The sequence below is a fragment of the Hypomesus nipponensis genome, chromosome 7, assembly GCF_054491055.1.
Source record: "Hypomesus nipponensis isolate SF chromosome 7, ASM5449105v1, whole genome shotgun sequence".
Classification (NCBI taxonomy): domain Eukaryota; kingdom Metazoa; phylum Chordata; class Actinopteri; order Osmeriformes; family Osmeridae; genus Hypomesus; species Hypomesus nipponensis.
Window position 1 is genome coordinate 10038668 of NC_140367.1, and position 22648 is coordinate 10061315.

At 51.9% G+C, this 22648-nt stretch overlaps 2 protein-coding genes across 4 annotated transcripts in view; one reads left to right on the forward strand and one right to left on the reverse strand.

Moving 5' to 3' along the window:
* The window catches only part of large1 (LARGE xylosyl- and glucuronyltransferase 1), a 48567-nt gene extending 37893 nt beyond the window's left edge, over window positions 1–10674 (forward strand). For both annotated transcript variants that reach the window (XM_084701847.1, XM_084701848.1), the window contains 7 exons: window positions 722–847; window positions 1277–1432; window positions 2962–3125; window positions 6552–6830; window positions 7318–7464; window positions 7899–8094; window positions 8508–10674. In XM_084701847.1, coding sequence (XP_084557973.1) covers window positions 722–847; window positions 1277–1432; window positions 2962–3125; window positions 6552–6830; window positions 7318–7464; window positions 7899–8094; window positions 8508–8705 — 1266 coding nt within the window. In that variant the 3' untranslated portion in view covers window positions 8706–10674. The remainder of the gene's footprint in view (window positions 1–721; window positions 848–1276; window positions 1433–2961; window positions 3126–6551; window positions 6831–7317; window positions 7465–7898; window positions 8095–8507) is intronic.
* Window positions 10675–11842: 1168 nt separating this feature from the next.
* Window positions 11843–21454, reverse strand: LOC146276704 (stimulated by retinoic acid gene 8 protein homolog). Of its 2 annotated transcripts, none has more exons than XM_084702045.1 (9): window positions 21282–21454; window positions 20855–21046; window positions 20642–20717; window positions 20362–20443; window positions 19937–20089; window positions 18474–18753; window positions 16961–17022; window positions 12530–12648; window positions 11843–12265 (listed from the first exon to the last, which is right to left on the reverse strand). In XM_084702045.1, exons 2-9 carry the CDS (start codon window positions 21029–21031, stop codon window positions 12249–12251), a joined length of 966 nt encoding a protein of 321 aa, XP_084558171.1. In that variant the 5' UTR covers window positions 21032–21046; window positions 21282–21454; the 3' UTR covers window positions 11843–12248. The 2 variants fall into 2 exon arrangements, with proteins under 2 accessions (XP_084558171.1, XP_084558170.1); XM_084702044.1 differs by having other exon boundaries at window positions 11844–12265; window positions 12543–12648.
* Window positions 21455–22648: the final 1194 nt, after the last annotated feature.

Below are 22648 nucleotides of genomic sequence, written 5' to 3' on the forward strand. Positions count from 1 at the left end.
ATCCTCCTTCCCGCTGGGTTAAGGCCACCAATCAGCTGTCAGGACCTCTTTATCTCAGCATTCATTAGAGGGATATGGGTTTTTATGTTTCCCTTCAGGAGAGCAAATCCTCTGAGTTGTCTCGTACGCTCTCCCTCTCTCTCTCCCTCTCTTTCTCTCTCTCTCTCTCTCTCTCTCTCTCTCTCTCTCTCTCTCTCTCTCTCTCTCTCTCTCTCACTCTCTCTCCGACGCAGTCTAAGAGTCCCCGCTCAAACTCAGAGATGAAATGTGGTCCCCCTTTTCAGCCCGTGGCTTGTGTTATTCCAGTAACGATCTCACTTTTAACACTTGGAATGCATCACCGCAGATGTACTTACACAAAAAGAAGAAAAAAAAAAGCCTGTTCGAGGAATTCAAGAGAAAATGAAACTCGGCGCACCCGCGCACGCACGCACGCACACGCACGCCGACACACAAATGAGGAGGGGGTGGTGTCGGGTAACTTTCCAGTAGTGCTGGAACTTTGAGAGCACAGCCCATGCAGAGCCCCTGAAGTTTTGGAGGTGTGCTACCTTTGTACACACTGAACACCGTGGGTGAAATGTGTCCTACGGTGTTGTGTTGATGGTTCTGTGTATGAGGGGGCTTTCTGAACCCACCCGAGTCCAGGTTTGGAGAGCTGGCTTGGGCCTGTGAGTGAGTCTGTCTCACTCTCTGTCTCTGTCTGTCTGTCTGTCTGTAGGACATCTTCAACGCTGTGATCAAACAGAACCCCTTCCTGGTGCACCAGCTGCCCTGCTTCTGGAACGTCCAGCTGTCGGACCACACCCGCTCCGAAAAGTGCTACAAAGACGTGTCCGACCTCAAGGTGAGCTCTTCGTCCCGGCCCCCGTAGCAGCTGCTTTTCCGGAAGCTTCCGAGCCCTCCGGGTGTGTGTGCACCCGAGTCAGGGCAGCGTCGAGCCTCCTGCTCCTCCCAGCTGTCCCTGCTGCCGCTCTCTGGAGCTCTGCTGGCGTCGACTCTCTGCCCTCATGCTCACCACTCACACACCTGTGTGGACCGTGGAGTTGGCTTAACGACTTCCCCTGACTCCCTCTCTCTTTATCGGTATTTAATGAGCTACTCTGTCTCTCTCTCTCTCTCTCTCTCTCTCTGTCTATTCCACTGCGCTTGTCTTCAGTCGTCTCACTTTCCCCAACCGTTTTCCCTCATTATTTGTCTCCTAACTGTCTCTCTCGCTTATTCTCCCCCCTCTTCCCTCTCTCCTACCCCCCCCCCCTCCCTCCCCCTCCTCCAGGTGATCCACTGGAACTCCCCTAAGAAGCTGCGGGTGAAGAACAAGCACGTGGAGTTCTTCCGGAACCTCTACCTGACCTTCCTGGAGTACGACGGCAACCTCCTCCGCCGGGAGCTGTTCGGCTGCCCCAGCGAGACGGACCACAACAGCGAGAACGTAGGTTGGAGCCCCATCGCCCTCCCCCGTGTGGAAACCCGTGTTAGGGGCCTGCAGAGGGAGGCGGGCGGCGGCTGTCCATGGTGCTGAACCCGCCGAGTGTTAGCGCAGTGCAGGGCCCGGGGAGGGGGGTCGCTGTCCGCGGTGCTGAACGGCGCGTGTTTTTCGTGCGCAAGAGGGTCGCGCGTTGTTGCCCAGCTCCCAGACCCTCCCTCTTCGTCACAGCAGCACGGAGGGGAAGCAGAGCCCGTTTCCCCCTCACTACTCCGCCGCTGCTGCCACAGCTGAACCACAGTTGCGCTCGCGCTCACACACACACACACGCGCGCTGCCTCGTCGCCGTGGCTACCAGCGAACGACCATGAATAGGCCCCACCAATCACAGTGCGCCATGGGGGTGGGGGGGCGACGGTCTCTACATAACAAGTCGTCTCTTTTTGGTGTCGGTCAGCCCCACACGCAGATCCAGACAGAGATCACAGAGCAGCCACGGCGCCCAGCCGTGAGAGAGGGTGAGGGGGATTTGGGGGGGGTTACCTTTATATTCAAGACATACCAATTAAAACCTTGGCCCCCAAAAGTGGCCACTGATTGTCCCCCCCCCCCCCGCGCCCCCGCCCCGTCATCTTTTGAAATCGTTGAAGAGGTGTGAAGGCAGGCATTGCTCTGGTGCTCTTGGTTTCCGTTCGTCATAGTTTTCCGTCATCGCAGTGTGTGCCAAAGCCTTTTATTTTGGCCACCTATCAGCTGAATGTGTCCTGAACTCCTCCCCCCCCCCCCCCCCCAAAAAAAAAAAGCCTTTGCTCATCTTTTCCCCCTTTCCCTCTCCCAGAGTTGGAGTGGTGATTTAAAGCCCATTAAAGAGCTGATTAGTCTAATGAAGTCCCTCAGGGATTGGCTGCAGCAGCGGCAGCAGCAACACTGCAGACTGAGGTCCTCCAGGAGGACTGGGGCCACTGCAGTTCACTCCCTCTCTAAACTCATCACTCTGCCGGAGTTAGCGGAGCGATCCTCCGGAGACTTCCGCCGCAGCATGGACAGTCTCCACTCTCTCTCTCTCCCTCTTTATCTCTCTCTCCTCTCTCTCTCCCTCTTTATCTTTCTCCACTCTCACACTCTCTCCCCCTCTCGTTCTCCCTCCTCTCTCTCTCTGTCTTTCTCTCTCTCTCTCTCTCTCTTCCTCTCTATCTCTCTCTCGGAGTACACACAAAGCTTCCCAACACCAGAAGACCCGCGTACGTGTTTAGCCCCCCCCACAATCCAGATCACCCCCCTCCCGCCGAGGCAGCGAGAATCCCCGGTTCTGACGCCTGTGACCCCAGCGTAGCAGCGAGAGAGCCCCCCCCCACCCCCGCGCGCGCTACAGCCCTCTTGGTCCGGCGCGCTGTGTGACCGGGGGCCGTCCTCTTGGTCCGGCGCGCTGTGTGACCGGAGGCCGTCCTCTTGGTCCGGCGCGCTGTGTGACCGGGGGCCGTCCTCTTGGTCCGGCGCGCTGTGTGACCGGGGGCCGTCTTGTGTGTCCCGCGCAGCTCCAGAAGACCCTGTCGGAGCTGGACGAGGACGACCCGTGCTACGAGTTTCGGCGGGAGCGCTTCACGGTGCACCGCACGCACCTCTACTTCCTCCACTACGAGTACGAGCCCAGCGCCGACCACGCCGACGTCACGCTGGTGGCCCAGCTGTCCATGGACAGGTAGGAGGCCGAGGGGGCGGGGGGAGGGGTTTGAAGTCGACTTGTTGACCGGGTTCGCGTATTTGTGACGGTTTGCGTGTGTGTCATGTAGATGTGTTGTCGTGTGGACACGCACGCTTTTATTCTGCCCAGAAAAAAAGCCAATTCCTAAAGGGAAGTCACCCGTGGTTTTCGAATTGTTGTTTTTTTTTTCCTGTGATGTCCCAGTGGAAAACGAGATCGAATTCACAAACAAACACCCAGACACACACACACACTAACACACGCCCACGGCTGACAGGGCAGATCTGGAGTCTGCTGCAGTTCCATCTCCAGCAAACGGCATCTCTATTTGTTCACCTGTGAGATCCAGACAGACAGGCGAGGGGAGTGATGCGTCAGAGGGGGAGACCGTAGCTCACCTGTCACACCGAGGTTCTGCCGGCAGGTATCTCTCTTTGTTCAATGCAGAAATGCCTTATCCAATCCATGTGCAAAACGATTAGATATGACCTTGCTCATGCTTACATCCAGTCAGCTCAGCTGCCCGTGCAGCATGAAACCTTCTCCTTAAGATGTCTTCAAATAAGGTGTTGCCGACTGAAATGAAGTCACTTGAGAAGCCATTTATGCTCGAAAAAACTCCGGCTAGGTTTCCAATCTAACATCATGATAATCGCACTCAGACTGTTGCAGTGTGTGTATGACTAACTCACTTTGGCATCAACAATGGAACTCATGTTATACAAGAACTCCTGTTGTGCTATTTTTTTTTAGACCTAATGTTTTTCCACAAATTCCTGACCTCTTGACTGATTCTTGCTTCCCTAAGGGACCGTAACAACCCCATTATCAGTGTCATACCCAAATAAAAGCAGGTTTTATGTGTGAAACCTTCACTTTTACACATTGTACTGCTAGGCATGCACATTTTCACCTCAACCAACACAGCAATATTCAAGCTTTGGGCCAAATATAAATTATAACGATTGCAACTACCTACCAAACTCCGTTGTGCATGACAAACTTTAACATTGCCTTGGAAGGCTTACTCCACGTTACAGCTTTCCACAAACCAATCCAGCTGTCCAAGGCCACATTTCAAAGCCAGGAGGATTTCCTTTCATCGGTGTTCATTTGAAGCAGGCATGGTAGCTGACAGTGTTCTTAGAGAGCGGAGGATCTCACGAGGGCCTTTTGTCACATGCTTAACAGGATCAAGAACGAGGGAGAGTGATTGGATGGGTATTAGACAGCAGGGGCGGAGCCTGGTGTCCGCAGGGGGTCCTAGGTCGGGACAGGAAAACTGCCGCACACCGGTGGTGACGCCACCCGCCGACAAACAGCGAGGGTCTGAAACACAGGAGCGCACCTCGCAGTCGAATCTGATGAACCCAGTGGGAGAAAGCTTACCGGAGGACTTTAAGCACCCCACTGTTGTCAGTCAGATACGGTTAGATTTAATAAAGATCATTACGTATTCCTCGGCGTGGAACACAACATCCTCGAAATTTACCACGGAAATCTTCTCTTTGTGATTTATATGCAAATGTTTGATTTGTTTCCCGTTTTTCTGGTTGCTGTTCTGTTTTCAGAGGGAGCGTTCAAAGTGAGCGTCGTAATTGTAAACACATTTCCCCAACGAAGGCCAGACGGCAGGGAATTTACTTCTTATCAGAATTTGGAGGCGAGCCTCGTCTCTCCTAGGGTTGTTTAAACGTCATGTTTATCGGGCGCTCTCTCCTCTGTCTCTCTCCCACTCTCGGACTCCCATCGCTCAGTTTAGCAGTTTTAGTCGAGTGACTCCGAGTTAATACCGCCGTGTTGTTTGAATTGGACCGCATCGAAGGAAAACAAGGTACTGTCCTTCAAGACGGCGAAAATATCAGGAAAGAGGCTTAAAGCTCACGAGAGACGCAACTTTTTCTTTTACTCAATCTCTTTTTTTTATTTTGTTTTTATTCCCTCTCATCTCCAAGGCTCTCTCTGACACGCTACGTACAGACTAGCCTTGCGATGCGTTCGCCCGCGGCTGACCAAGCCCAACTTGAGTTTACCTCAGTCGGCCCCCGAGGGCCCCAGATATCGATGTTTGCCTGGAGTCGTCTCAGAGCACTCGGACCAGCGCTGCTCATCTCTCTCTCATCTGGCAGCTTAACATGCGCCCAGGCCACAGCTGGGAGGGACTGGGAGCCAGAGTTGTTCGGAAATCACAAGCGTCTTTGAAACACAAGGATACACGCTATGAACAGCACGACTCCCTCCACACAGAAGCAGCATGCACGCACACAAACACACACTCACACACGGGCATGTAAATAAAGTAGCCTTTTGTCGTTCCCGTAGAGAACACCTCATGCGCTCCCACCAACGAGAGCCCCATGGCTCCTCGCTGTGTCTGAAATGTCACCGGATCGGCTGAAACTCCAGCAGAGTCCGGCATCGATTTCACATCGGAGCGCGTCGGGCTACAACACGGCTTATTGGCAAGTGTGTAGAATTCATCAAATTGAGCGGCTAAAAGAGGCTCAGCGTGGTAGGGGACTGCATGAGCTCTGATTGGAGGACGTTTCATTCAGCTTCTGCGTTTTTGTTCTGGGAGACGCGGCCCTCGACGGTCCACAGTGGAGAGGGCGTGCGTGAGTGATGGACAGGGCTCCTGTTAGGGGTGGGTGATACTGCAACATGTGGTATCGATTTGCCAATGCCAATACTTTTTTTACTTGGAAAAGCAGTTCATCTACTTTCGTGTCGGGGAATGCAATGCCTCATCATTTATGCAAGTGAATGCATCATTAATAGGCACATTTGATTGAAAGGGGAAAACTGGAATTTTCATGATCCTTGATCCGATTTGTGATTTTTTTTCCCCTTTAATTAGTTGATCATGATTGTGATCTTAATGAAACACAGGACAAAGAGTTTTGTCAAAAATACTGTCAGTATAGTGCACTGCTGAGTCGTGTTACTGCTTCGTGCACGCCGGAAACAACTCACAACAGCATGGTGGGGGAGGGGCAAAGTGCGCTTGGGCAAAGTGAGAGGAGCGGTGTTTTCTCACGGCCGCTATGATGTAAAGGGAGTCGCGTGCTGAATGTGACGAAGGAGAGAAATGGAAACGCAATTATCGATCTCATCACGCTAGCATCGATCGATACCGACACCAACTTTGGCGTCGATACTTTCGATGGACCCGCCCGCCCCTAGCTCCTGTAGCCACCGTGCAGGGGCGCAGGCAGAGACCGCAGCAGTGACGGCACCCGCTTCCTCCCTCCTCCGCCTCCCTCTCCACCGCTCTTCCCCGATGACCCTCGTCCTCTTCCTCCACCCCTTTCTCCTCTCTTCATACCATCCCCTTCCTCCAACCCTCCCTCTCCCCACCCCTCTCCCCCTCTCACTTCATGTCCGTCTTCCTCCTGTCTAACACCAACCCCTCCTCCCCCCCAGGCTCCAGATGCTGGAGGCCATCTGCAAGCACTGGGAGGGCCCCATCAGCCTGGCCCTCTACCTGTCGGACGCCGAGGCGCAGCAGTTCCTGCGCTACGCCCAGGGCTCCGAGGTGCTGATGGGCCGCGGCAACGTGGGCTACCACGTCGTCTACAAGGAGGGCCAGTTCTACCCCGTCAACCTGCTGAGGAACGTGGCCATGCGCCACGTCAACACGCCCTACATGTTCCTGTCCGACATCGACTTCCTGCCCATGTACGGCCTCTACGAGTACCTCAGGTGAGCGGGGGAACCGGAGAGAGGGTGTGTAGGTGTGTGTGTGGGGGGGTTGGCCTCCACCACATTACAATGACCGAGGTCTTTTTTGATGCCCAAACTGAGGTGAGTGTTGGCACAGGCATATAGGGATGTGTGTTTAAGAAGGAGCAGAGGGGAAACAGCTTCTCTACAACGGCCTTCCTCTTGATGGCTCTGCTGAAATGAACTAAAGTATTATGGAAGTACATATCTTCCACCTCCAAGGATAGGGTTAGCCTGACCTTGCTCATTCTCACATTCCTCGGCCTTCTCAAAGCGACGTGCGAGACCTATCTTTGCCGCCTACCGTACGACTTCACAATAACACTTGATGCGTTTTCTATTCGGGGCGTCCGCCTCGACTGAAATAATCGTTGCTAAGCCTAACCCGGGCTCAACAGGTGCACAGCACAGCTTCTCTGACAGGTTCCCCCCCCCCCCCCTCTCCCGAACGGCCGTGTCTCCGCAGGAAGTCGGTGGTGCAGCTGGACATGGGCAACACCAAGAAGGCCCTGGTGGTGCCGGCCTTCGAGACGCTCCGCTACCGCCTGTCCTACCCCAAGTCTAAAGCGGAGCTGCTCACCCAGCTGGACATGGGCACGCTCTTCACCTTCAGGTACCGCCTCGCCCGTTGCGTTTCGGAAACACCCTTCTTTGGTTTGAAGTGAAGGCGGGACACATTCGAGCAGTCTAGTGTGACGTCATCTGATGAGTAAAGTATTTGCACTGTACGGTCGGGTGGATAGTAGTGGATAAGTGTCTTGTTAAATGAATACATGTAAATGTATAATTAGAGCAATCTCACTAATCCCTCTTTACCTGGGTTATCGGAAAGCACCATTCCAGACCCGTCGACCAAAACTGATCTGCTCATGGATTACTGTTAAAACAGAGTAAACACCAAAACAAGTTCAAAAGCAGTTGTTCCAACAAGCATGATCTGCCCTGGAATCTTCTGGACCCAATGGCCAACCTAATCTTCTCTCTCTCTCTCTCTCTCTCTCTCTGTCTCTCCCTCTTTCTCTCTTTCTCTCTCTCTCTGTCTCTCAGGTATCACGTGTGGACCAAGGGCCACGCCCCCACCAACTTTGCCAAGTGGAGGACGGCCACCACCCCGTACAGGGTGCAGTGGGAGGCTGACTTTGAGCCCTACGTCATGGTGCGCAGGGACAGCCCCGAGTACGACCGCAGGTTCGTGGGCTTCGGCTGGAACAAGGTGGCCCACATCATGGAGCTGGACGCTCAGGTACGCCACACACACACACACACGCACACGTACGTGTGGGGCAATACACCTCTCCCCATCTATAACTGATCCACCCGCATCAACTTTTCATACATGCATATATGGTGATGAGATGGCTCTGATCTGAATTTAAAGCAAATCATGATCGCATTTTTCAATTCTATATAGTATGTATTGACCAGACTCCATTATTTAGTCTCAATAACACAGTCAGAAAGTTAGAAAGCAGTATGGTCCACAGCTTCAGTATTGATTAGTCTGAACTAGCTGCAGAATGAAAACGACGGAGAAAGGTCGTCGAGAGTGGAAGTGGAGGAAACGACGTGAGGGAAAGAACGCGTGCGGGGGGGGGGTTTGTTGTCAGGAAGCAGGAACGTAAAGCCATGTGTGTCTCTCCCCCCCCCCCCCCGCAGGAGTACGAGTTTGTGGTCCTGCCCAACGCCTACATGATCCACATGCCGCACGCGCCCAGCTTCGACATCACCAAGTTCCGCTCCAACAAGCAGTACCGCGTCTGCCTCAAGACCCTCAAGGAGGAGTTCCAGCAGAACATGTCCCGGCGCTACGGCTTCGCCGCGCTCAAATACATGACGGCGGAAAACAACAGCTAGCCACCACTGCAAACCCTCTCTCCCCCCGACTAGGAAGGGAGCGGGGTTGGGGGGAGAGAGGGGGGGCTCTGTGCGGAGAGCATCTTGGAGCTTTCAGACTTCCACCTGGCCGAGACCGGAGCCATGGCACCCTGGCTCTGCAAGTGACCTCTGACCCCTCGAGAGGGCACGCTGAGGTCACGGCGCCTGAACTTTTGTCTCACCCAATGGGAGTGAAGTGCAATCCAGGACTTTTCTTTGTTGTTGTTCTGTTTCTTCATCCCCCCCCCTCCTCCTGCCTGGGTTGAGAAAGCCTGGTTTGGAAGCTTCGACGCGGTTGACTGGTTTGCTCGTAGGAGCGCTCTGGCTTGGTTACAGGGCTATTCCTGGCGTGGAGCGACTCCACGGCAGAGGAGGAACAGCTCTTCGCCCAGACGGGGGGAAACCGGACGTCGCAGCCGGGGAACGGAGAGCGGTGGGCCGGCTAGCGTTAGCCTTGGAAAGCAGACATGAGTTGCCTTGCCATATCAGAGACTTAAGCGTCAACTGCTGTGCGCCGGGCTATGTAATGTGTGTGTGTGTGTGTGTGTGCGATTGCCTCCAGGACAATGCTTAGCAAAAAGCGTAGGGAGACCCAAGCGTGAAGCTTTGAAGTAGAGCCGGCTCACATTTGTGTCCACACACTGGCGAATCACAACGTTTTTCTTTCTTTTTTGTTGTTGTTGTTGCCGTGCCAATATAAAAGAGCAGTGATTTGACTGACAGATCCGAATCACTCTCGAGGGAATGCAAACACTGTAGGCAGGGCAGTGGGATAAAGGCGAGGCGTCTGGGCCCATTTCGAAGAGCGCTTTCCCGTGACTGACGCATCCGGCGATACGCGGTCGGCCATCTTTAATCGTGACATTTGTTTTTAATCTGTCGATATCGATCAAAACAAATCTTCCGACTCGCGTTAGGAGGATAGCGCCGTACAAGGACTCTGGTAGGTCATCCTAACAATTGCTATTCAAGGTGTCGGGTATCAGCTACACTGGAATGATTGGTGTGTGTGTGTTTTGGCACCGTAGCGTCAGAAGACTTTGCTGTAGGCTATGTAAAGGTCAGGGGGTGTGTGTGTGTGTGTGTGTCAGTGGTTAGGTGTGTCCCCCCGCTTGAAAGGTTCATAAAGTGGAATATTGACACGTATGGCACACACCATACACTGCTCAGAGGACCGTGTTCAATCTTGCCAATTTCATGCTGTCAGGGTCTAGAACCTTCTCCTCCCTCAGAGCCGGCGACGACGCAATCGAACGCTCTCCGGACCGTCACACCTATGGTTTTGTTTGCTCATCGATATCAACGTGTTTTTTTTTGTTGTTGTTGTTGTATTACTATTATTATTATGACCTGAATCAGTGTTGGCTATCAAGTATGTGTTTACAGTCCTGGGGGCAGCCAGGCTGCACTGCCTCCTGTCACGAGGGAGAGCGCTGCCAGACGACTATCAGAGTATCGAGGACTCCAGGACAGCCTTTCAAATGTACCACGGCCACCAGTGCGACCCGGAGATCCACACGACAGACTGGAGGGCGGTTTACGTGTGTGTGTGCGCGCGCGCGCGCGCTTGAAAGTCTCCGTCCAGGTTCACGGTGGCTTTGCCAGTGTGAGGGGGATTGGAGGGAGGGAGGGGGTGGTGTGTGGAAGAGCAGCAGGGCTGGTCCTGGGAGGGCGGTGTACTGGTCGGCCCAAGCACCTCGGTGTGGGCCTTCACTACTCACAACCACGCAAGGGCTTGCTGCAGTACAACGTGTGCGTGTGTGTTTGTACCGGGGGGGGGGGTGTGTATGTGTGTGTCATGGTGGAGATGGTTATTGGCTCTGTGTGTGCGCGTTTGTGTGTGTAGCTTTGCAGGCGGTGCATCGCAGGGGAGTAAGCAGAGGTGTGTAACTAGGACAGTGCCACACAGACGTGCTGCTACCTAAATAAAAGCGTATGAGCGAGACCAGAGGGACTGTGTGGTGTGTCTGTTCTCGCCGTCGGTGCGCCGCACGGCGCCGCCACAAACCCACGGGGCTGTCCCTTTAAACGTCGACGGCGGCACGCCACCGTGTCGAGAAACGTTCACGTCGAGCCGGAACAGACAGCTAGGGACTGCTGTGGCAGCGAAAAAAACGACAACGAAAAGGTAAGGTAGGTAATTGTGTGCACAGTTGTGTTGTTTGCCTCCTCCTCACCCCCTCATGCTCACGGTCGAACACACAGTGATGCTCTCTGGAAAGTGTGGTGACAAAATGGCCGACGTCTTGATGAAAGTAGGACAGGGCGGCGCGCGGAGAGACACCTGTTTCATCTCCTCCCCTGCGTCCGAGCTGCGTCCCGCCGGCAGACAGACATCCTTTCACTCCTCCTTCTCAAGAAACATCCCAGGACAACCCGCCCCTTCTTTCAGTTCAAAAAGTAACGCAGGGATCCTTCCAAAAATCCGGTCATTTGAGAAGTGTTGCCCTGATGTCTATAGATGGTACCGGGCTGGAAGAGGCTGGTCGTGCTGATAGCATTAGCACCTAATGTAGCCTGGCCTCCCCAGGCCAAGCCCCAGACGGTGGACCAGAGGAGCCCACAGCCACACACACACACACACAGGGAACATTACTTTACAACACGAGAGTGCATGCGCAACCAGCTCCGTCACTGGGTTATTCATAAAACATCTTGTGCCCGACCTGTCTGGAGAAGCGTTGCGGTCCTAAGGTCGACAGAGAGACAGAGAGAGAGAGACATAGAGAGGGAGAGAGAGAGAGACGGAGAGAGAGACCTAGAGAGGGAGAGAGAGACAGAGAGAGAGACAGAGAGAGAGGGAGAGAGAGAGACGGAGAGAGGGGGAGAGAGAGAGTAAGAGGGGGAGAGAGAGAGAGGGGGAGAGAGACAGAGAGGTGTCTGACAGACGTGTAGACGACGCCACTCGTGATCTTCATGGAAGTCACTGAGTGTCACGCCAGCTTTTTGGTGTATGGGGGGGGGGGGGTCCTCTCATTCTGTCAGTCGGCGCGCAGCTTCTGTTAAACACGCTCATTAAAGATTGACGGTGACGTGTTGATGTCCTGTCACGCAGAGATGAAAACTCCAAACAGGAATAGAAACATGTCATCTTGGTAGTCAAACAGCTGCCCATGTTATATTTATACAAAATAGCAATGATGAAGAGGAGTATGAAGAAGAAGAAAAAACATCTAATAGTATATCGTACTCGCTGGTATGACTTGTAAACAAATCGAATAAACACATTTTTACATTCAAGAGACACAAATGCCGAACAAACTTGACGCATTTCTCTTTTTTGTTACATCAAACATGCACTGCAAACAAATGCCACTAACACATTTAAACATGTAATAGCTCCAAAGGCTCCGCTGTAATTTGTGGCGTGCTTATCTTTTTCTGAACCCGATAAAAAATGAATTACTCCTCAAACATGTACTGAAAAGAGGAAGAAAAAAGTTGTTTTTGTCCGTGTGTCTTCTTCACATGTCCTCGCTGTCAAACGACTCTGAACACCTGAGCTGAAGCTCATCATAGTTATCAGTGACACTCAGGTTCTGTAACGAGAGAGAGAGATAGAGAGGGAGAGAGAGAGAGGCAGCGAGAGAGAGAGGCAGAGAGAGAGAGAGGCAGAGAGAGAGAGAGAGGCAGAGAGAGAGAGAGGCAGAGAGGGAGAGGGAGTGACAGAAAGAGGGAGTCAGAGTAGGCAGTCTGGTATTGCAGCAACCTCCTGGAGGACAGCTACTGTTCTCTACCAGGTGATTCAGGGAAAGATCGCAACACTGCTTTTACCTAGACCTGCACTTCCTGTGACATCATACCTCCAGTCCTCACCTGGGGGGTTTCCTGCTTCTGGGGCGTCTGGGTTTGGACGAGGCCCATGACCACCTCTCTGAGCTTCTCTAGGTCACCACTCGGACAGCAGGCATCTGCCTTATAACTGGAGAAAAAGGGTGTGGGGGTGGGTTAGCAAACTGAGGGGGGGGGGCAGGTGGTGTCTATAAGAAAGGCTCTTCAACACCAGCTACAAAGAGCAGCCTTGGGTGTGTACGTGCTGAGGGAGACGTCCCATCCGTGTGTGTGCGTGTGTGTGACAGAGAGAAGAGAGGGACCAGTCTGAAAGCAAAAGAGGGAGAAGGTGTCAGCGCATAAGGAATGCGTGTGTGTGTGTGTGAGAAAGAGCGACTGAGGCAATTTAGGGAGGTGTGTGTGGGTGGGTGGGGGGGGGTGGGAGAGAGCGTGATAGGCGGTTAGTGATGCGGCGCGGCGCTCCCTCCTCTCTCCCGTTGTTTGTTTCCTTATCAGGGGCCGGGGTGAGCTGTGGTTTCTCCCTGACGCTCTGTAATTCTCTCTCCGCGGGGCTGCGCAAGGCACTGGGGTTATTACCCTGTTTGAATAACGGTGGGGGGGAGGGGGAGGGAGGGGAGGGCGCCGCTTGGATACTCTGGCGCTGCCCTGCTTTTCCAGACCGAGAGAGGAAGGAGGGAAAGAGAGATAGAGGGGGGGAGGGGGTTCAGGGAATGGTGGGGTAAAGGATGATGGTGGTGTTGGGGGGGGGGGGGGGGGATGACGGAAGGAGGGCTGGAGGGAAGGGTGGAGGGATGGAGAGGGGAAAGGAGGTTCTCTCCATGGACCGAATCAATGCTGTATTAGAATATGGAGGAGGGAGGGTCTCCACAGCCCTGCACATCGATCAAACGCTGGTGTCGGTGGTTTCTGTGAGAGTGTGTGTGTGTGTGAGTGTGCGCTTGAAGTCCGGTCAAGGCCCGGTCCTCCAGTGTTGGTCGGAGAAACCCAATTAAAAGTGAATTCTTAATGGGCCAGAGCTGGGGGTGGTGTGCATGGGGGTCGCCATGGCGGCGCTCCCCCCTCGACTGATCGTCGACCCGCTCTGCTCTCCAGCGCGCGGTCACCGCTGGAATACATCACACACTGGGGCGGTGGCTGGACCAAGTTCTAAAGCAAATGTGCCAATTAGCGTTGAACTTCCACCCCCTTCCCTTGTGCCGGACTACGACAAAAAATGTCTAGGAAGAAATACAAATAGACCAAGGAGCCAGGGGGAGATGGGAGGACGAAATGCTTTTGGCATTTAACGAAGAGCGCACGCCACTGTTTTTTCTGTGCGTTGCCTTGGCGATGGCCAAAACGTGTAATTACGAGAGAGTGCGCCCGGGTTGGGGGGGGGGGGGATGATGTGTGGCGCTGTTAGAAGCGTCGTTCCGGGGGAACAAAGTGCTTTTCCGTGACGTGGGATGGAACAGTGTCAGGTTTAATGTGTTGTACTAAAAAGCCCAGGGCTTTCTGCTCCCCAGCCTCCCAGCCTTTCACCCCCAGCGAAACAACAAGGACTAATTGGAATTTGGGAGTGGACACTTCTAGAAAGTGGTGATCTTATGGGGGGGGGGGGGGGTCCACGTCATATGTGCTGGGTGTGGCAGTGTTATTGTGCATTCTTAATTTGACGTTAATTCACTGGATCTGTCCGGCTGAACTGAAGCCTGTTTCATGAAGGCCGCTCAAAAAAATTGGACTTCAAGTCCCAAACCTGACTTGAATTAGTTTAATTAGTCAAGCGGGGCTAAAGCTATTTCAGCTCACGCACTCCTACCAACTCAAGTCAGATTTAAGTAGTCAACCTAATTGCGCGTGCACCCTATTCTTAAGTAGCCCGAGAGTTAAAACATGGATCATACAATCCACCAAGGCAAAAGCAATGCACACGGCCATGTGACTTCCAGAAAGAACGTTCCCTTTAAGCCGTGTACTATGACAGCTCTCATCCACCGCTTCATCAAACTAAAAGGATACGCCATGATTGACGTGAACGTTAGGCTACGTAGGCCGAGGTCCTTTTTTAGACCTTTACTTCGTTGATTAAAAAAAAAACAGACACCCTCTAAACACATCTAAATTGACTTTTTTGACATTGTTTAATATAAGTTAGCCTACTGTTAATCAATACATTATCGAGAGGCCTAACTTTTAAACATGTTTTTTTTTTTTTTTTTTAGAAAAATGGAGGATAGATTTAGGTTTGTTTTGCAGTTTGGCTACTGTAACGGTTATAGAGCTATGATAATTATACTTGGATCATTTAAATTGAGATATAGGCCTATGCCTGATGCCTAAACATTTAAAATCACAAACTACCATAGCCATACATTTAATGGCTATGGTGTGTATCAAATCATTGTTCATCATTGTTTAATGCATTAGGCTAAATGTTGAAGCCTATGTAGGCTATTTAAGTTGATTTTCTATAAATGTAGCCTACACATGGAGTTGATGAGAATAAGAACATGTCATTGGTAAATCATTGTTTTCCCATTGGGTCAATGTTACAGGAACGTCTGGTTAAGCAAGAACACGGTCTAAGCATGACAATTAGCCTGACCCAGACCAGGCTAGATTTGAAGCATAAGTTACCATAGTAACTTGAACTAGAAATGAGTCCGACTAACTGACATAAGTCTGGCTTATTCGGTAAACTCGCTTCATGGAGCAGGCCTCACAACTAATTCCAGGTACATTCCAGGCATGCGGATGTTAGCATACATGAGTGTGGGGGGTTTAGTCATGTGTTCCCTTGAGTGTGGGGGGTTTAGTCATGTGTTCCCTTGAGTGTGGGGGGGTTTAGTCATGTGTTCCCTTGAGTGTGGGGGGGTTTAGTCATGTGTTCCCATGGGTGTGGGGGGGTTTAGTCATGTGTTCCCTTGAGTGTGGGGGGGTTTAGTCATGTGTTCCCATGAGTGTGGGGGGGTTTAGTCATGTGTTCCCATGAGTGTGGGGGGGTTTAGTCATGTGTTCCCATGAGTGTGGGGGGGTTTAGTCATGTGTTCCCTTGAGTGTGGGGGGGTTTAGTCATGTGTTCCCTTGAGTGTGGGGGGGTTTAGTCATGTGTTCCCTTGAGTGTGGGGGGGTTTAGTCATGTGTTCCCTTGAGTGTGCCCACACGGGCGCTCTCCAGGTTGGCTAGAGGGTGAAAGTGTCATTGTTCAGTGTGTGGGAGTGAATACATGGTGTGTGTGTGCGTGTGTCTTTAAGACGTTTGCTTTGGTGTGGACGTCTTTCTACGGTTTGGGAGTGTGTGCGTGTGAGGGCGTCAAGGGTGTGATTGTGTGCGTGTGTGAGGGTGCCTGGTGTGTGTGTGTGTGAGAGAGAGTGTGCCGTGTTCCGTTCTGCTATGTGCACTGCTTCTGTCCTGGAGGGGCTGCCTGCAGCCTGTGATTGATTGCTTCAATCGGGACGCTTCAGACACTCTCGATTAGGATGCTACGTGAGGAGACTGCCCCCCCCCCCCCCCCCCCATGGTGTGTGTGTGTGAGCAGTGTGTGCTGGGGGAGTGGGGGCTTACACGCCTGTGCACCCCTACCTGCCCGTGCCGCGACTGTCTGTAAACATTCCATCGCCTGAAGGAGTCCAGGAGAGCCCGTCGCTCTGTCGTCACCACCTCCCCCTCACCCCCCCCCCCCCCCAACTTTTCAGTCAACTCCACACCCTTCATCTCTCCCTCTCCCAGTCAACTCCACACCCTTCATCTCTCCCTCTCCCAGTCAACTCCACACCCTTCATCTCTCCCTCTCCCAGTCAACTCCACACCCTTCATCTCTCCCTCGCCCAGTCAACTCCACACCCTTCATCTCTCCCTCTCCTAGTCAACTCCACACCCTTCATCTCTCCCTCGCCCAGTCAACTCCACACCCTTCATCTCTCCCTCGCCCAGTCAACTCCACACCCTTCATCTCTCCCTCTCCCAGTCAACTCCACCCCCCTCATCTCTCTCACCCCAGTCTCTCCCTCTCTTGGTCTCTTAGTTCCTAAGACCTAGACCCCCCCCCCCCTCCACCCCTCCCCCTTGTGACAGTGAGTGACTGGGACCTCGGGCCATTCGTATTAACCCCCAGTCTATCACGTCACGGTAATTAGCCAGGGGTTGGGGGGAGGGGGGCGGGGGGTCGTCTAATGTGCCGTCTGACTGACGGGGCCCCAGGAGGGAGGTGGGCGTGTGGGCCAGAACAGAAACACTCTGCAGCCCCTTTGCCCTTCATCCGCCTGACTCCCAACATGCATTATGAAAAAGACTGCCCCGGAGCGCTCTCTAATTCCGATCAAGGCACAGGCCCGAAAAAAACAGTCCAAAAGACTGAAGGATTTTAATTTGGGGTGGACTGGGGACAAAACGTTGGCCACTGGTTGGTTGGTGGTTTTCCCAGCACCCGCTACGCTTTGTGTAGTTACGTGACACTTCACCTGTCTTTGGCAGAGGCGTCCATCTCCTTCTTCATCACGTCGCAGGCGTCCTGGAGCAGATCCTGCCGTCAAGACAGGAAGACAGGTGGGGGGGAGTCAGGTGGCTGAGCGGTGAGGGAATCAGGCTGGTAATCAGAAGGGTGCCAGTTTGATTCCCGGCTGTGCCAAATGACGTTGTGTCCTTGGGCAAGGCACTTCACCCTACTTGCCTCGGGGGAATGTCCCTGTACCTACTGTAAGTCGCTCTAGATAAGAGCGTCTGCTAAATGACTAAATGTAAACGTAAGACCAACACGGGTGTCAGCAAGCCCAAACAGGAAGTCATAAAAAAATCATAAAGGTGCCACGCCGAGCGTGAATCCACCACATTGATTGATCCCACGTAAAGAACGCCAAACACTTGCGACGAGTACAAGTCAAGCTCGTGCAATATTCAACCTAAAAGCAGTATGAAATATGGATGCAGCTCCTGCAGTGTCCGCGTATCGGCGACGACCCACAGGGTCCCTCATGCATGATGGAGCGTTTCCAGCCGCGTGGATGCTGGGAGCGTGTTTACAAGCCTGGCCGCGCCTCTGTTCCAGACGCAGCCCGTGTTTACGACGAGGGGGGGGGGGGCGCGTCACTTCCCCTGCCTGAGACGGAAGCTCTGGCTGCTTTCTCCCACGGTGAGACGGAGCGAGGGCACAGTGGGGGGGACCGGGGGGACGTACGCAACGGCGAGAGACGAGAGGCGCACCCGCGGGTTAGGGAGGGAGGTCTCGTCTCTCTCTGTCTCTCTCTCTCTCTGTCTCTCTCTCTGTCTCTCTCTCTGTGTGTGTCTCTCTCTCTCTCATCTGAGACAGATGAGCGATGGCATCTGTGCCGGGAGCGGGCGACCTCAGGGCAGGGCACGGGAGGGGAGAAAGAGGAGGGGAGATGGACAAAGAGAGAGGGAGACGGCCAAAGTACACAGAGAGAGTAGGGGAGGAAGTTTAAGTACAGGGGGCGGGGGTATTGGTGGCTCGAGCACACACACAAACACACACACACAAAAACACACACACACACAGCAAAGGAGAGCCACGCTGGAAGTCGCCGCTGTCCACCAGCGCCGGCATCTGCTGCGGAGCGATAAGGCATCTCCCCTCAAGACAAACAGAAACGAGCTCTCCGATTGGATGGGCACTGAACGGAGACGCTCTGCTTATGCACGGAGTTTCCCTGCCTGTCACAATGACCTGGCTTAACCCCCCCCCCACCCCACCCCACATACCCACAATCTAATAAGGGAGACTAAAGACTTGTCCTCGACAGTCGGAAGAGCTGTGGAAGAGCTGGATGACTAGGGTTGAGGGGTGACTCCACCTCACTAATGGCCCCCGCCAAGGCGACTGAAGAAGAACCGTCGACGAAAACCGCCAGGCAACCGTTATTGACGTGACAGGTATCATTCATCCCTGTTCGACGACCGCTCATAGACGGCGCTCCCCGGTCAAATCGCCCCCCGCGCCGACGACTGGCGAGCGTTTACCTCTTCGTAAGTGGACGTGGAAGAGGCGGTGGCTCCCTGGCTGTCTGCCTGGGAGGTCTGGAGGTGGGGCTCCGTCCCGGGGGGCCTGTCTGAGAGCCCTGCCCAGGATGGAGGGCCCTGCTGGGGGGCAAAGCTCTGGTAGGCGGCCCTGCGCTCCGGGGACATGCTGTCCCACAGGCCGGAGATGGCGTCTGACACCACGGGCAGGCCCGTCTGGCCAGGCCCCAGCACTCCACAGTAGACCAGCTTCTCTACCGTCTGCCTGTAGAACAGCATGTACCTGTGGAGGAGAGGAGGACCAGTTCCAACATGTTTAGAAAGCTAGGTCAGTACTCTACATAGGAGCAGTTCCAACATGTTTAGAAAGCTAGGTCAGTAATCTACATAGGAGCAGTTCCAACATGTTTAGAAAGCTAGGTCAGTAATCTACATAGGAGCAGTTCCAACATGTTTAGAAAGCTAGGTCAGTAATCTACATAGGAGCAGTTCCAACATGTTTAGAAAGCTAGGTCAGTAATCTACATAGGAGCAGTTCCAACATGTTTAGAAAGCTAGGTCAGTACTCTACATAGGAGCAGTTCCAACATGTTTAGAAAGCTAGGTCAGTACTCTACATAGGAGCAGTTCCAACATGTTTAGAAAGCTAGGTCAGTAATCTACATAGGAGCAGTTCCAACATGTTTAGAAAGCTAGGTCAGTACTCTACATAGGAGCAGTTCCAACATGTTTAGAAAGCTAGGTCAGTACTCTACATAGGAGCAGTTCCAACATGTTTAGAAAGCTAGGTTGATATAGAGGACCCATTCCCCCCCCCCCCCAAATTGAAAGCTAGGTAGATACCGCACGGCGATATGAGAGCTGTGAGACTTTCAGTTATCTGTTGATAATCTCTTCTGCCGTTCAAATTTAGAGTTTCATTTCACGCTAGTGAGGGCCACACAATATTTCCTGCTTCGTGAGGGAGGATGTCTGTTATCGCAACCTGCCATCGTGAATGAACTGATTTAATCGAGTCCCTAAATCGCTCTCCATAGAAAGAGAGAGAGGGGGAGAGACAGAAGACTGTAGGTGGCTGGAGAGATATAAGAGTTTGTCGCGGCCCCAGAGATAACAAGCAGGACAGGTGTTCATGGTCCTGGGCCCTAAGACACAGTTACTCACCACCGATCCAACAGCGTAAAGACCTCGGCAGCTAGCACTGACCCAACAGCAGCTATCTGCTGTGGATATAGCTACTACCAACAGCAAATGTGCAACTTGGAGTTTTGGTTAAATGCCAATGAAGCTCTGTGCTTTACAACTGAGTCAACTCAGTCAATCAACTGTGCTTGACTCGCCTTGCTGCCGGTTAGAACAGTAACTGTGATCGGTCCAGCCCAGGGTATGTCATGCTCTACTGTAAGTCCAGTCCGAGGTGTTAGCCCCCCCTGTCTGTGATGCAGAGACTGCCTCGAGGCACGCACCCTTCAAACTCCAGGATGTTGGGGGCAGAGCTGACGGATGACTGTGAGGGGACAGACTCATCCATGACCTCCTCCTCACTGCTCACTTCCACCCCCTCTTCCCCTCCATCCCGCCCTGGCCTTCGATAGCCCTTCCTTCTGGAGCGATAGGAGCTGTTGAAAGAAAACAGGGAGTTAAGCAAGTTCGGTTATCCTGACCCGTTATGTTGCTCAGGGTATGCTCTCACCACATGTTTACTTTAAAATACACGGATTTGTATAGAAATCGACCTTGTTCCTTGTAAGATAAACCAGCTCTGCATTCATCTGTCTCGCGTCCCGGCTGCCTAGCGTGGCTTGCTGTTCACTGTTCTATTAAGAGACATGGGTAGATGCTGCCCTCAAGTGGCCGTTAATCAGAATTACAGTCATACAGCCAACTCTACCTGCGGTTAGGGTATAAATTGCGGTATTCCTCTCGCACTTCTTCCAAACTGCGTGGCCCATCTTCATTACCGAGGTAAATTCCTTGCGAGTGGCCGTAAAAATAAAAACAATTGAATAAACATAAGATGTGTGACTGTCGGGATAGCACATATATTATGGGTTGGGTATAGCTCAGTCGTAGGTCCTAGACTAGAATATTTGGCTGCAGCCAGCGTTTGGTAAATAAAATCATTATTACATAATGTATGTACTAATCTGTTTACAGTAACTGACCCTCACCCTTCAACATCAGCAGTCTGCTGAGGTAGCTCTCCTGCTCACGGAGAAACCCCTTAGCATGGTCCAAGATCTTCCACTGTTGCAATTACATAACAGGGAATTGATTTAGTTTAATATTAAGATGGGTTGTGTGACAGCTGGTGACGTTCTATATATAGCCTACAAGCATTAAAATTCACCTGACTATGACTCAGGTGTCTGTGCATACAGTACCTTGGCAGGAGTTTTGTTGGAAGTTGGACAGACGACAGTTTTTAGTGTCTCGAACAGGCTGGCTAGGGTGGCTCTATGGCGGGCTTGGAGAGCTCTTCTCCTCTGCTTCTGATGCTCCTCTGGGTCTCTCTTCCTCCCGCCACCGGCAGGAGTCTCTCCGACTATGCTGCTTGACATGGTACTGGTTCACAACTGCCGCCAAGTGAATTATGTGTTGTTAGGTAGGATAACTGTCCTAATCAAGAGTGGACGAATTGAACATGTCCAATATACATTTTCAAACCCCCAAAACAAGGATTGATAATGGATGCAATTTCATAGCAGAGGCTAATATGCTGCTTTGCTCCCTAAAAGAATGTATAGTTATCAAACCAGCATAGCTAAATCCAGCAGCTAGCTAGCTAGTTCATGTTCAAAATCTACCCACCGAAAAGTTCGAGATGTGTAGGCAGTTTATAGTGATTTCTTGCTTGCTAGGAACTTCAAACTATTTTTCAGCGTGGAGCTTCAACTTTTACCACAGTATTTGCCCACGTGGACTAAGATTCAAATATAAAGAAATACAAAGAGACATCAAGATGGTCCTGCTTTCTTATTGTGATATTATGTAAATGTCGCCCCCTAGTGGGAGAAGAAGATAAAAAATGAGATTATAACAATATTATATTTCTTTGTTTTAGTTTATTCCATAACTTATGATATTCAGAAGATATCAACAATTTAACAAATAAGATTTTGTTAAAAACACAATGTAACATTTAAAGGGATGAGGTTTAACATGTGAAACACTTAAACCAGTTACATACAGAGAACATCATAAATTTGGCTTCAGACCAATTTGGCAGCTTTGTTTTGGGAAACAATGTCAACAAAGGTACTTCATGGAGGAAGGCAGCTCCACAGAAATTATTCACACTCACAGGCAGCATACTCTATTGACGACTCACAGGGGAAACTACCTCAGTGACCGTTAGCATACACAGCAACGTCCCTGGGCGGAGATGAATGAAGGACGGGACTCAATTGAAACCAGAAGCTTTGTTAACACAGTTGCGCCCACTTCAGCCAACCTTTGAAAAGCAGGCCTTTCTCTAAAACTAGTATCGGTACCTTCCGGAACGGTAAGGGTCACCTGCACACTGACTGTCTTTGTGCTTTTGTCAGACTTCATGGGAATAAACGAAGGCGCTACCATGTAAACACTGCAATGTGCATGGCTGATTTAATCAACCCCCTGGGGTGCCATTGATGTATGGTTGTCGTGTCAGAAGGACAGCACAGCTGTGTACATGAATGATACACGGTGTGTGAAGCAGGGAGAGATTCAAGTTGGGTATTTTGATGGGTTGAAAATAGTAAGGAATAAGGCTGGATATCTCCAGTCTGCACAGTACAAGGATAGCAGCTTAAAGGATACAGGTATCACAATTCACAAATGGCAGAAATTGGGTCAAAACAATAAACAGTCTACAACTTGGTAACCCTCCAGTCGACAAAACACACACACACACATACTCGCACACACGCATTCATGCCACATAATTCCTTGATATGCAGGAAGAAGTACAAAATAACTTGACGTTCGGCAAGAAGAACAGGCCACACAAAGGTAGAGAATGGCGAACTACTTCAGACTTCAGGCCCCAATGAAGAAACCAAAATATCTCTCAAGTGCACTGCCTGTTTTTGGTGACTTTTACAAGAAGTGTGCCACACACTGCTACTATGACACAATATTATGAATGACAGAAAATTGTTCATGCCAGTCTTTACTTATGGGAATGCTGTTGTGTT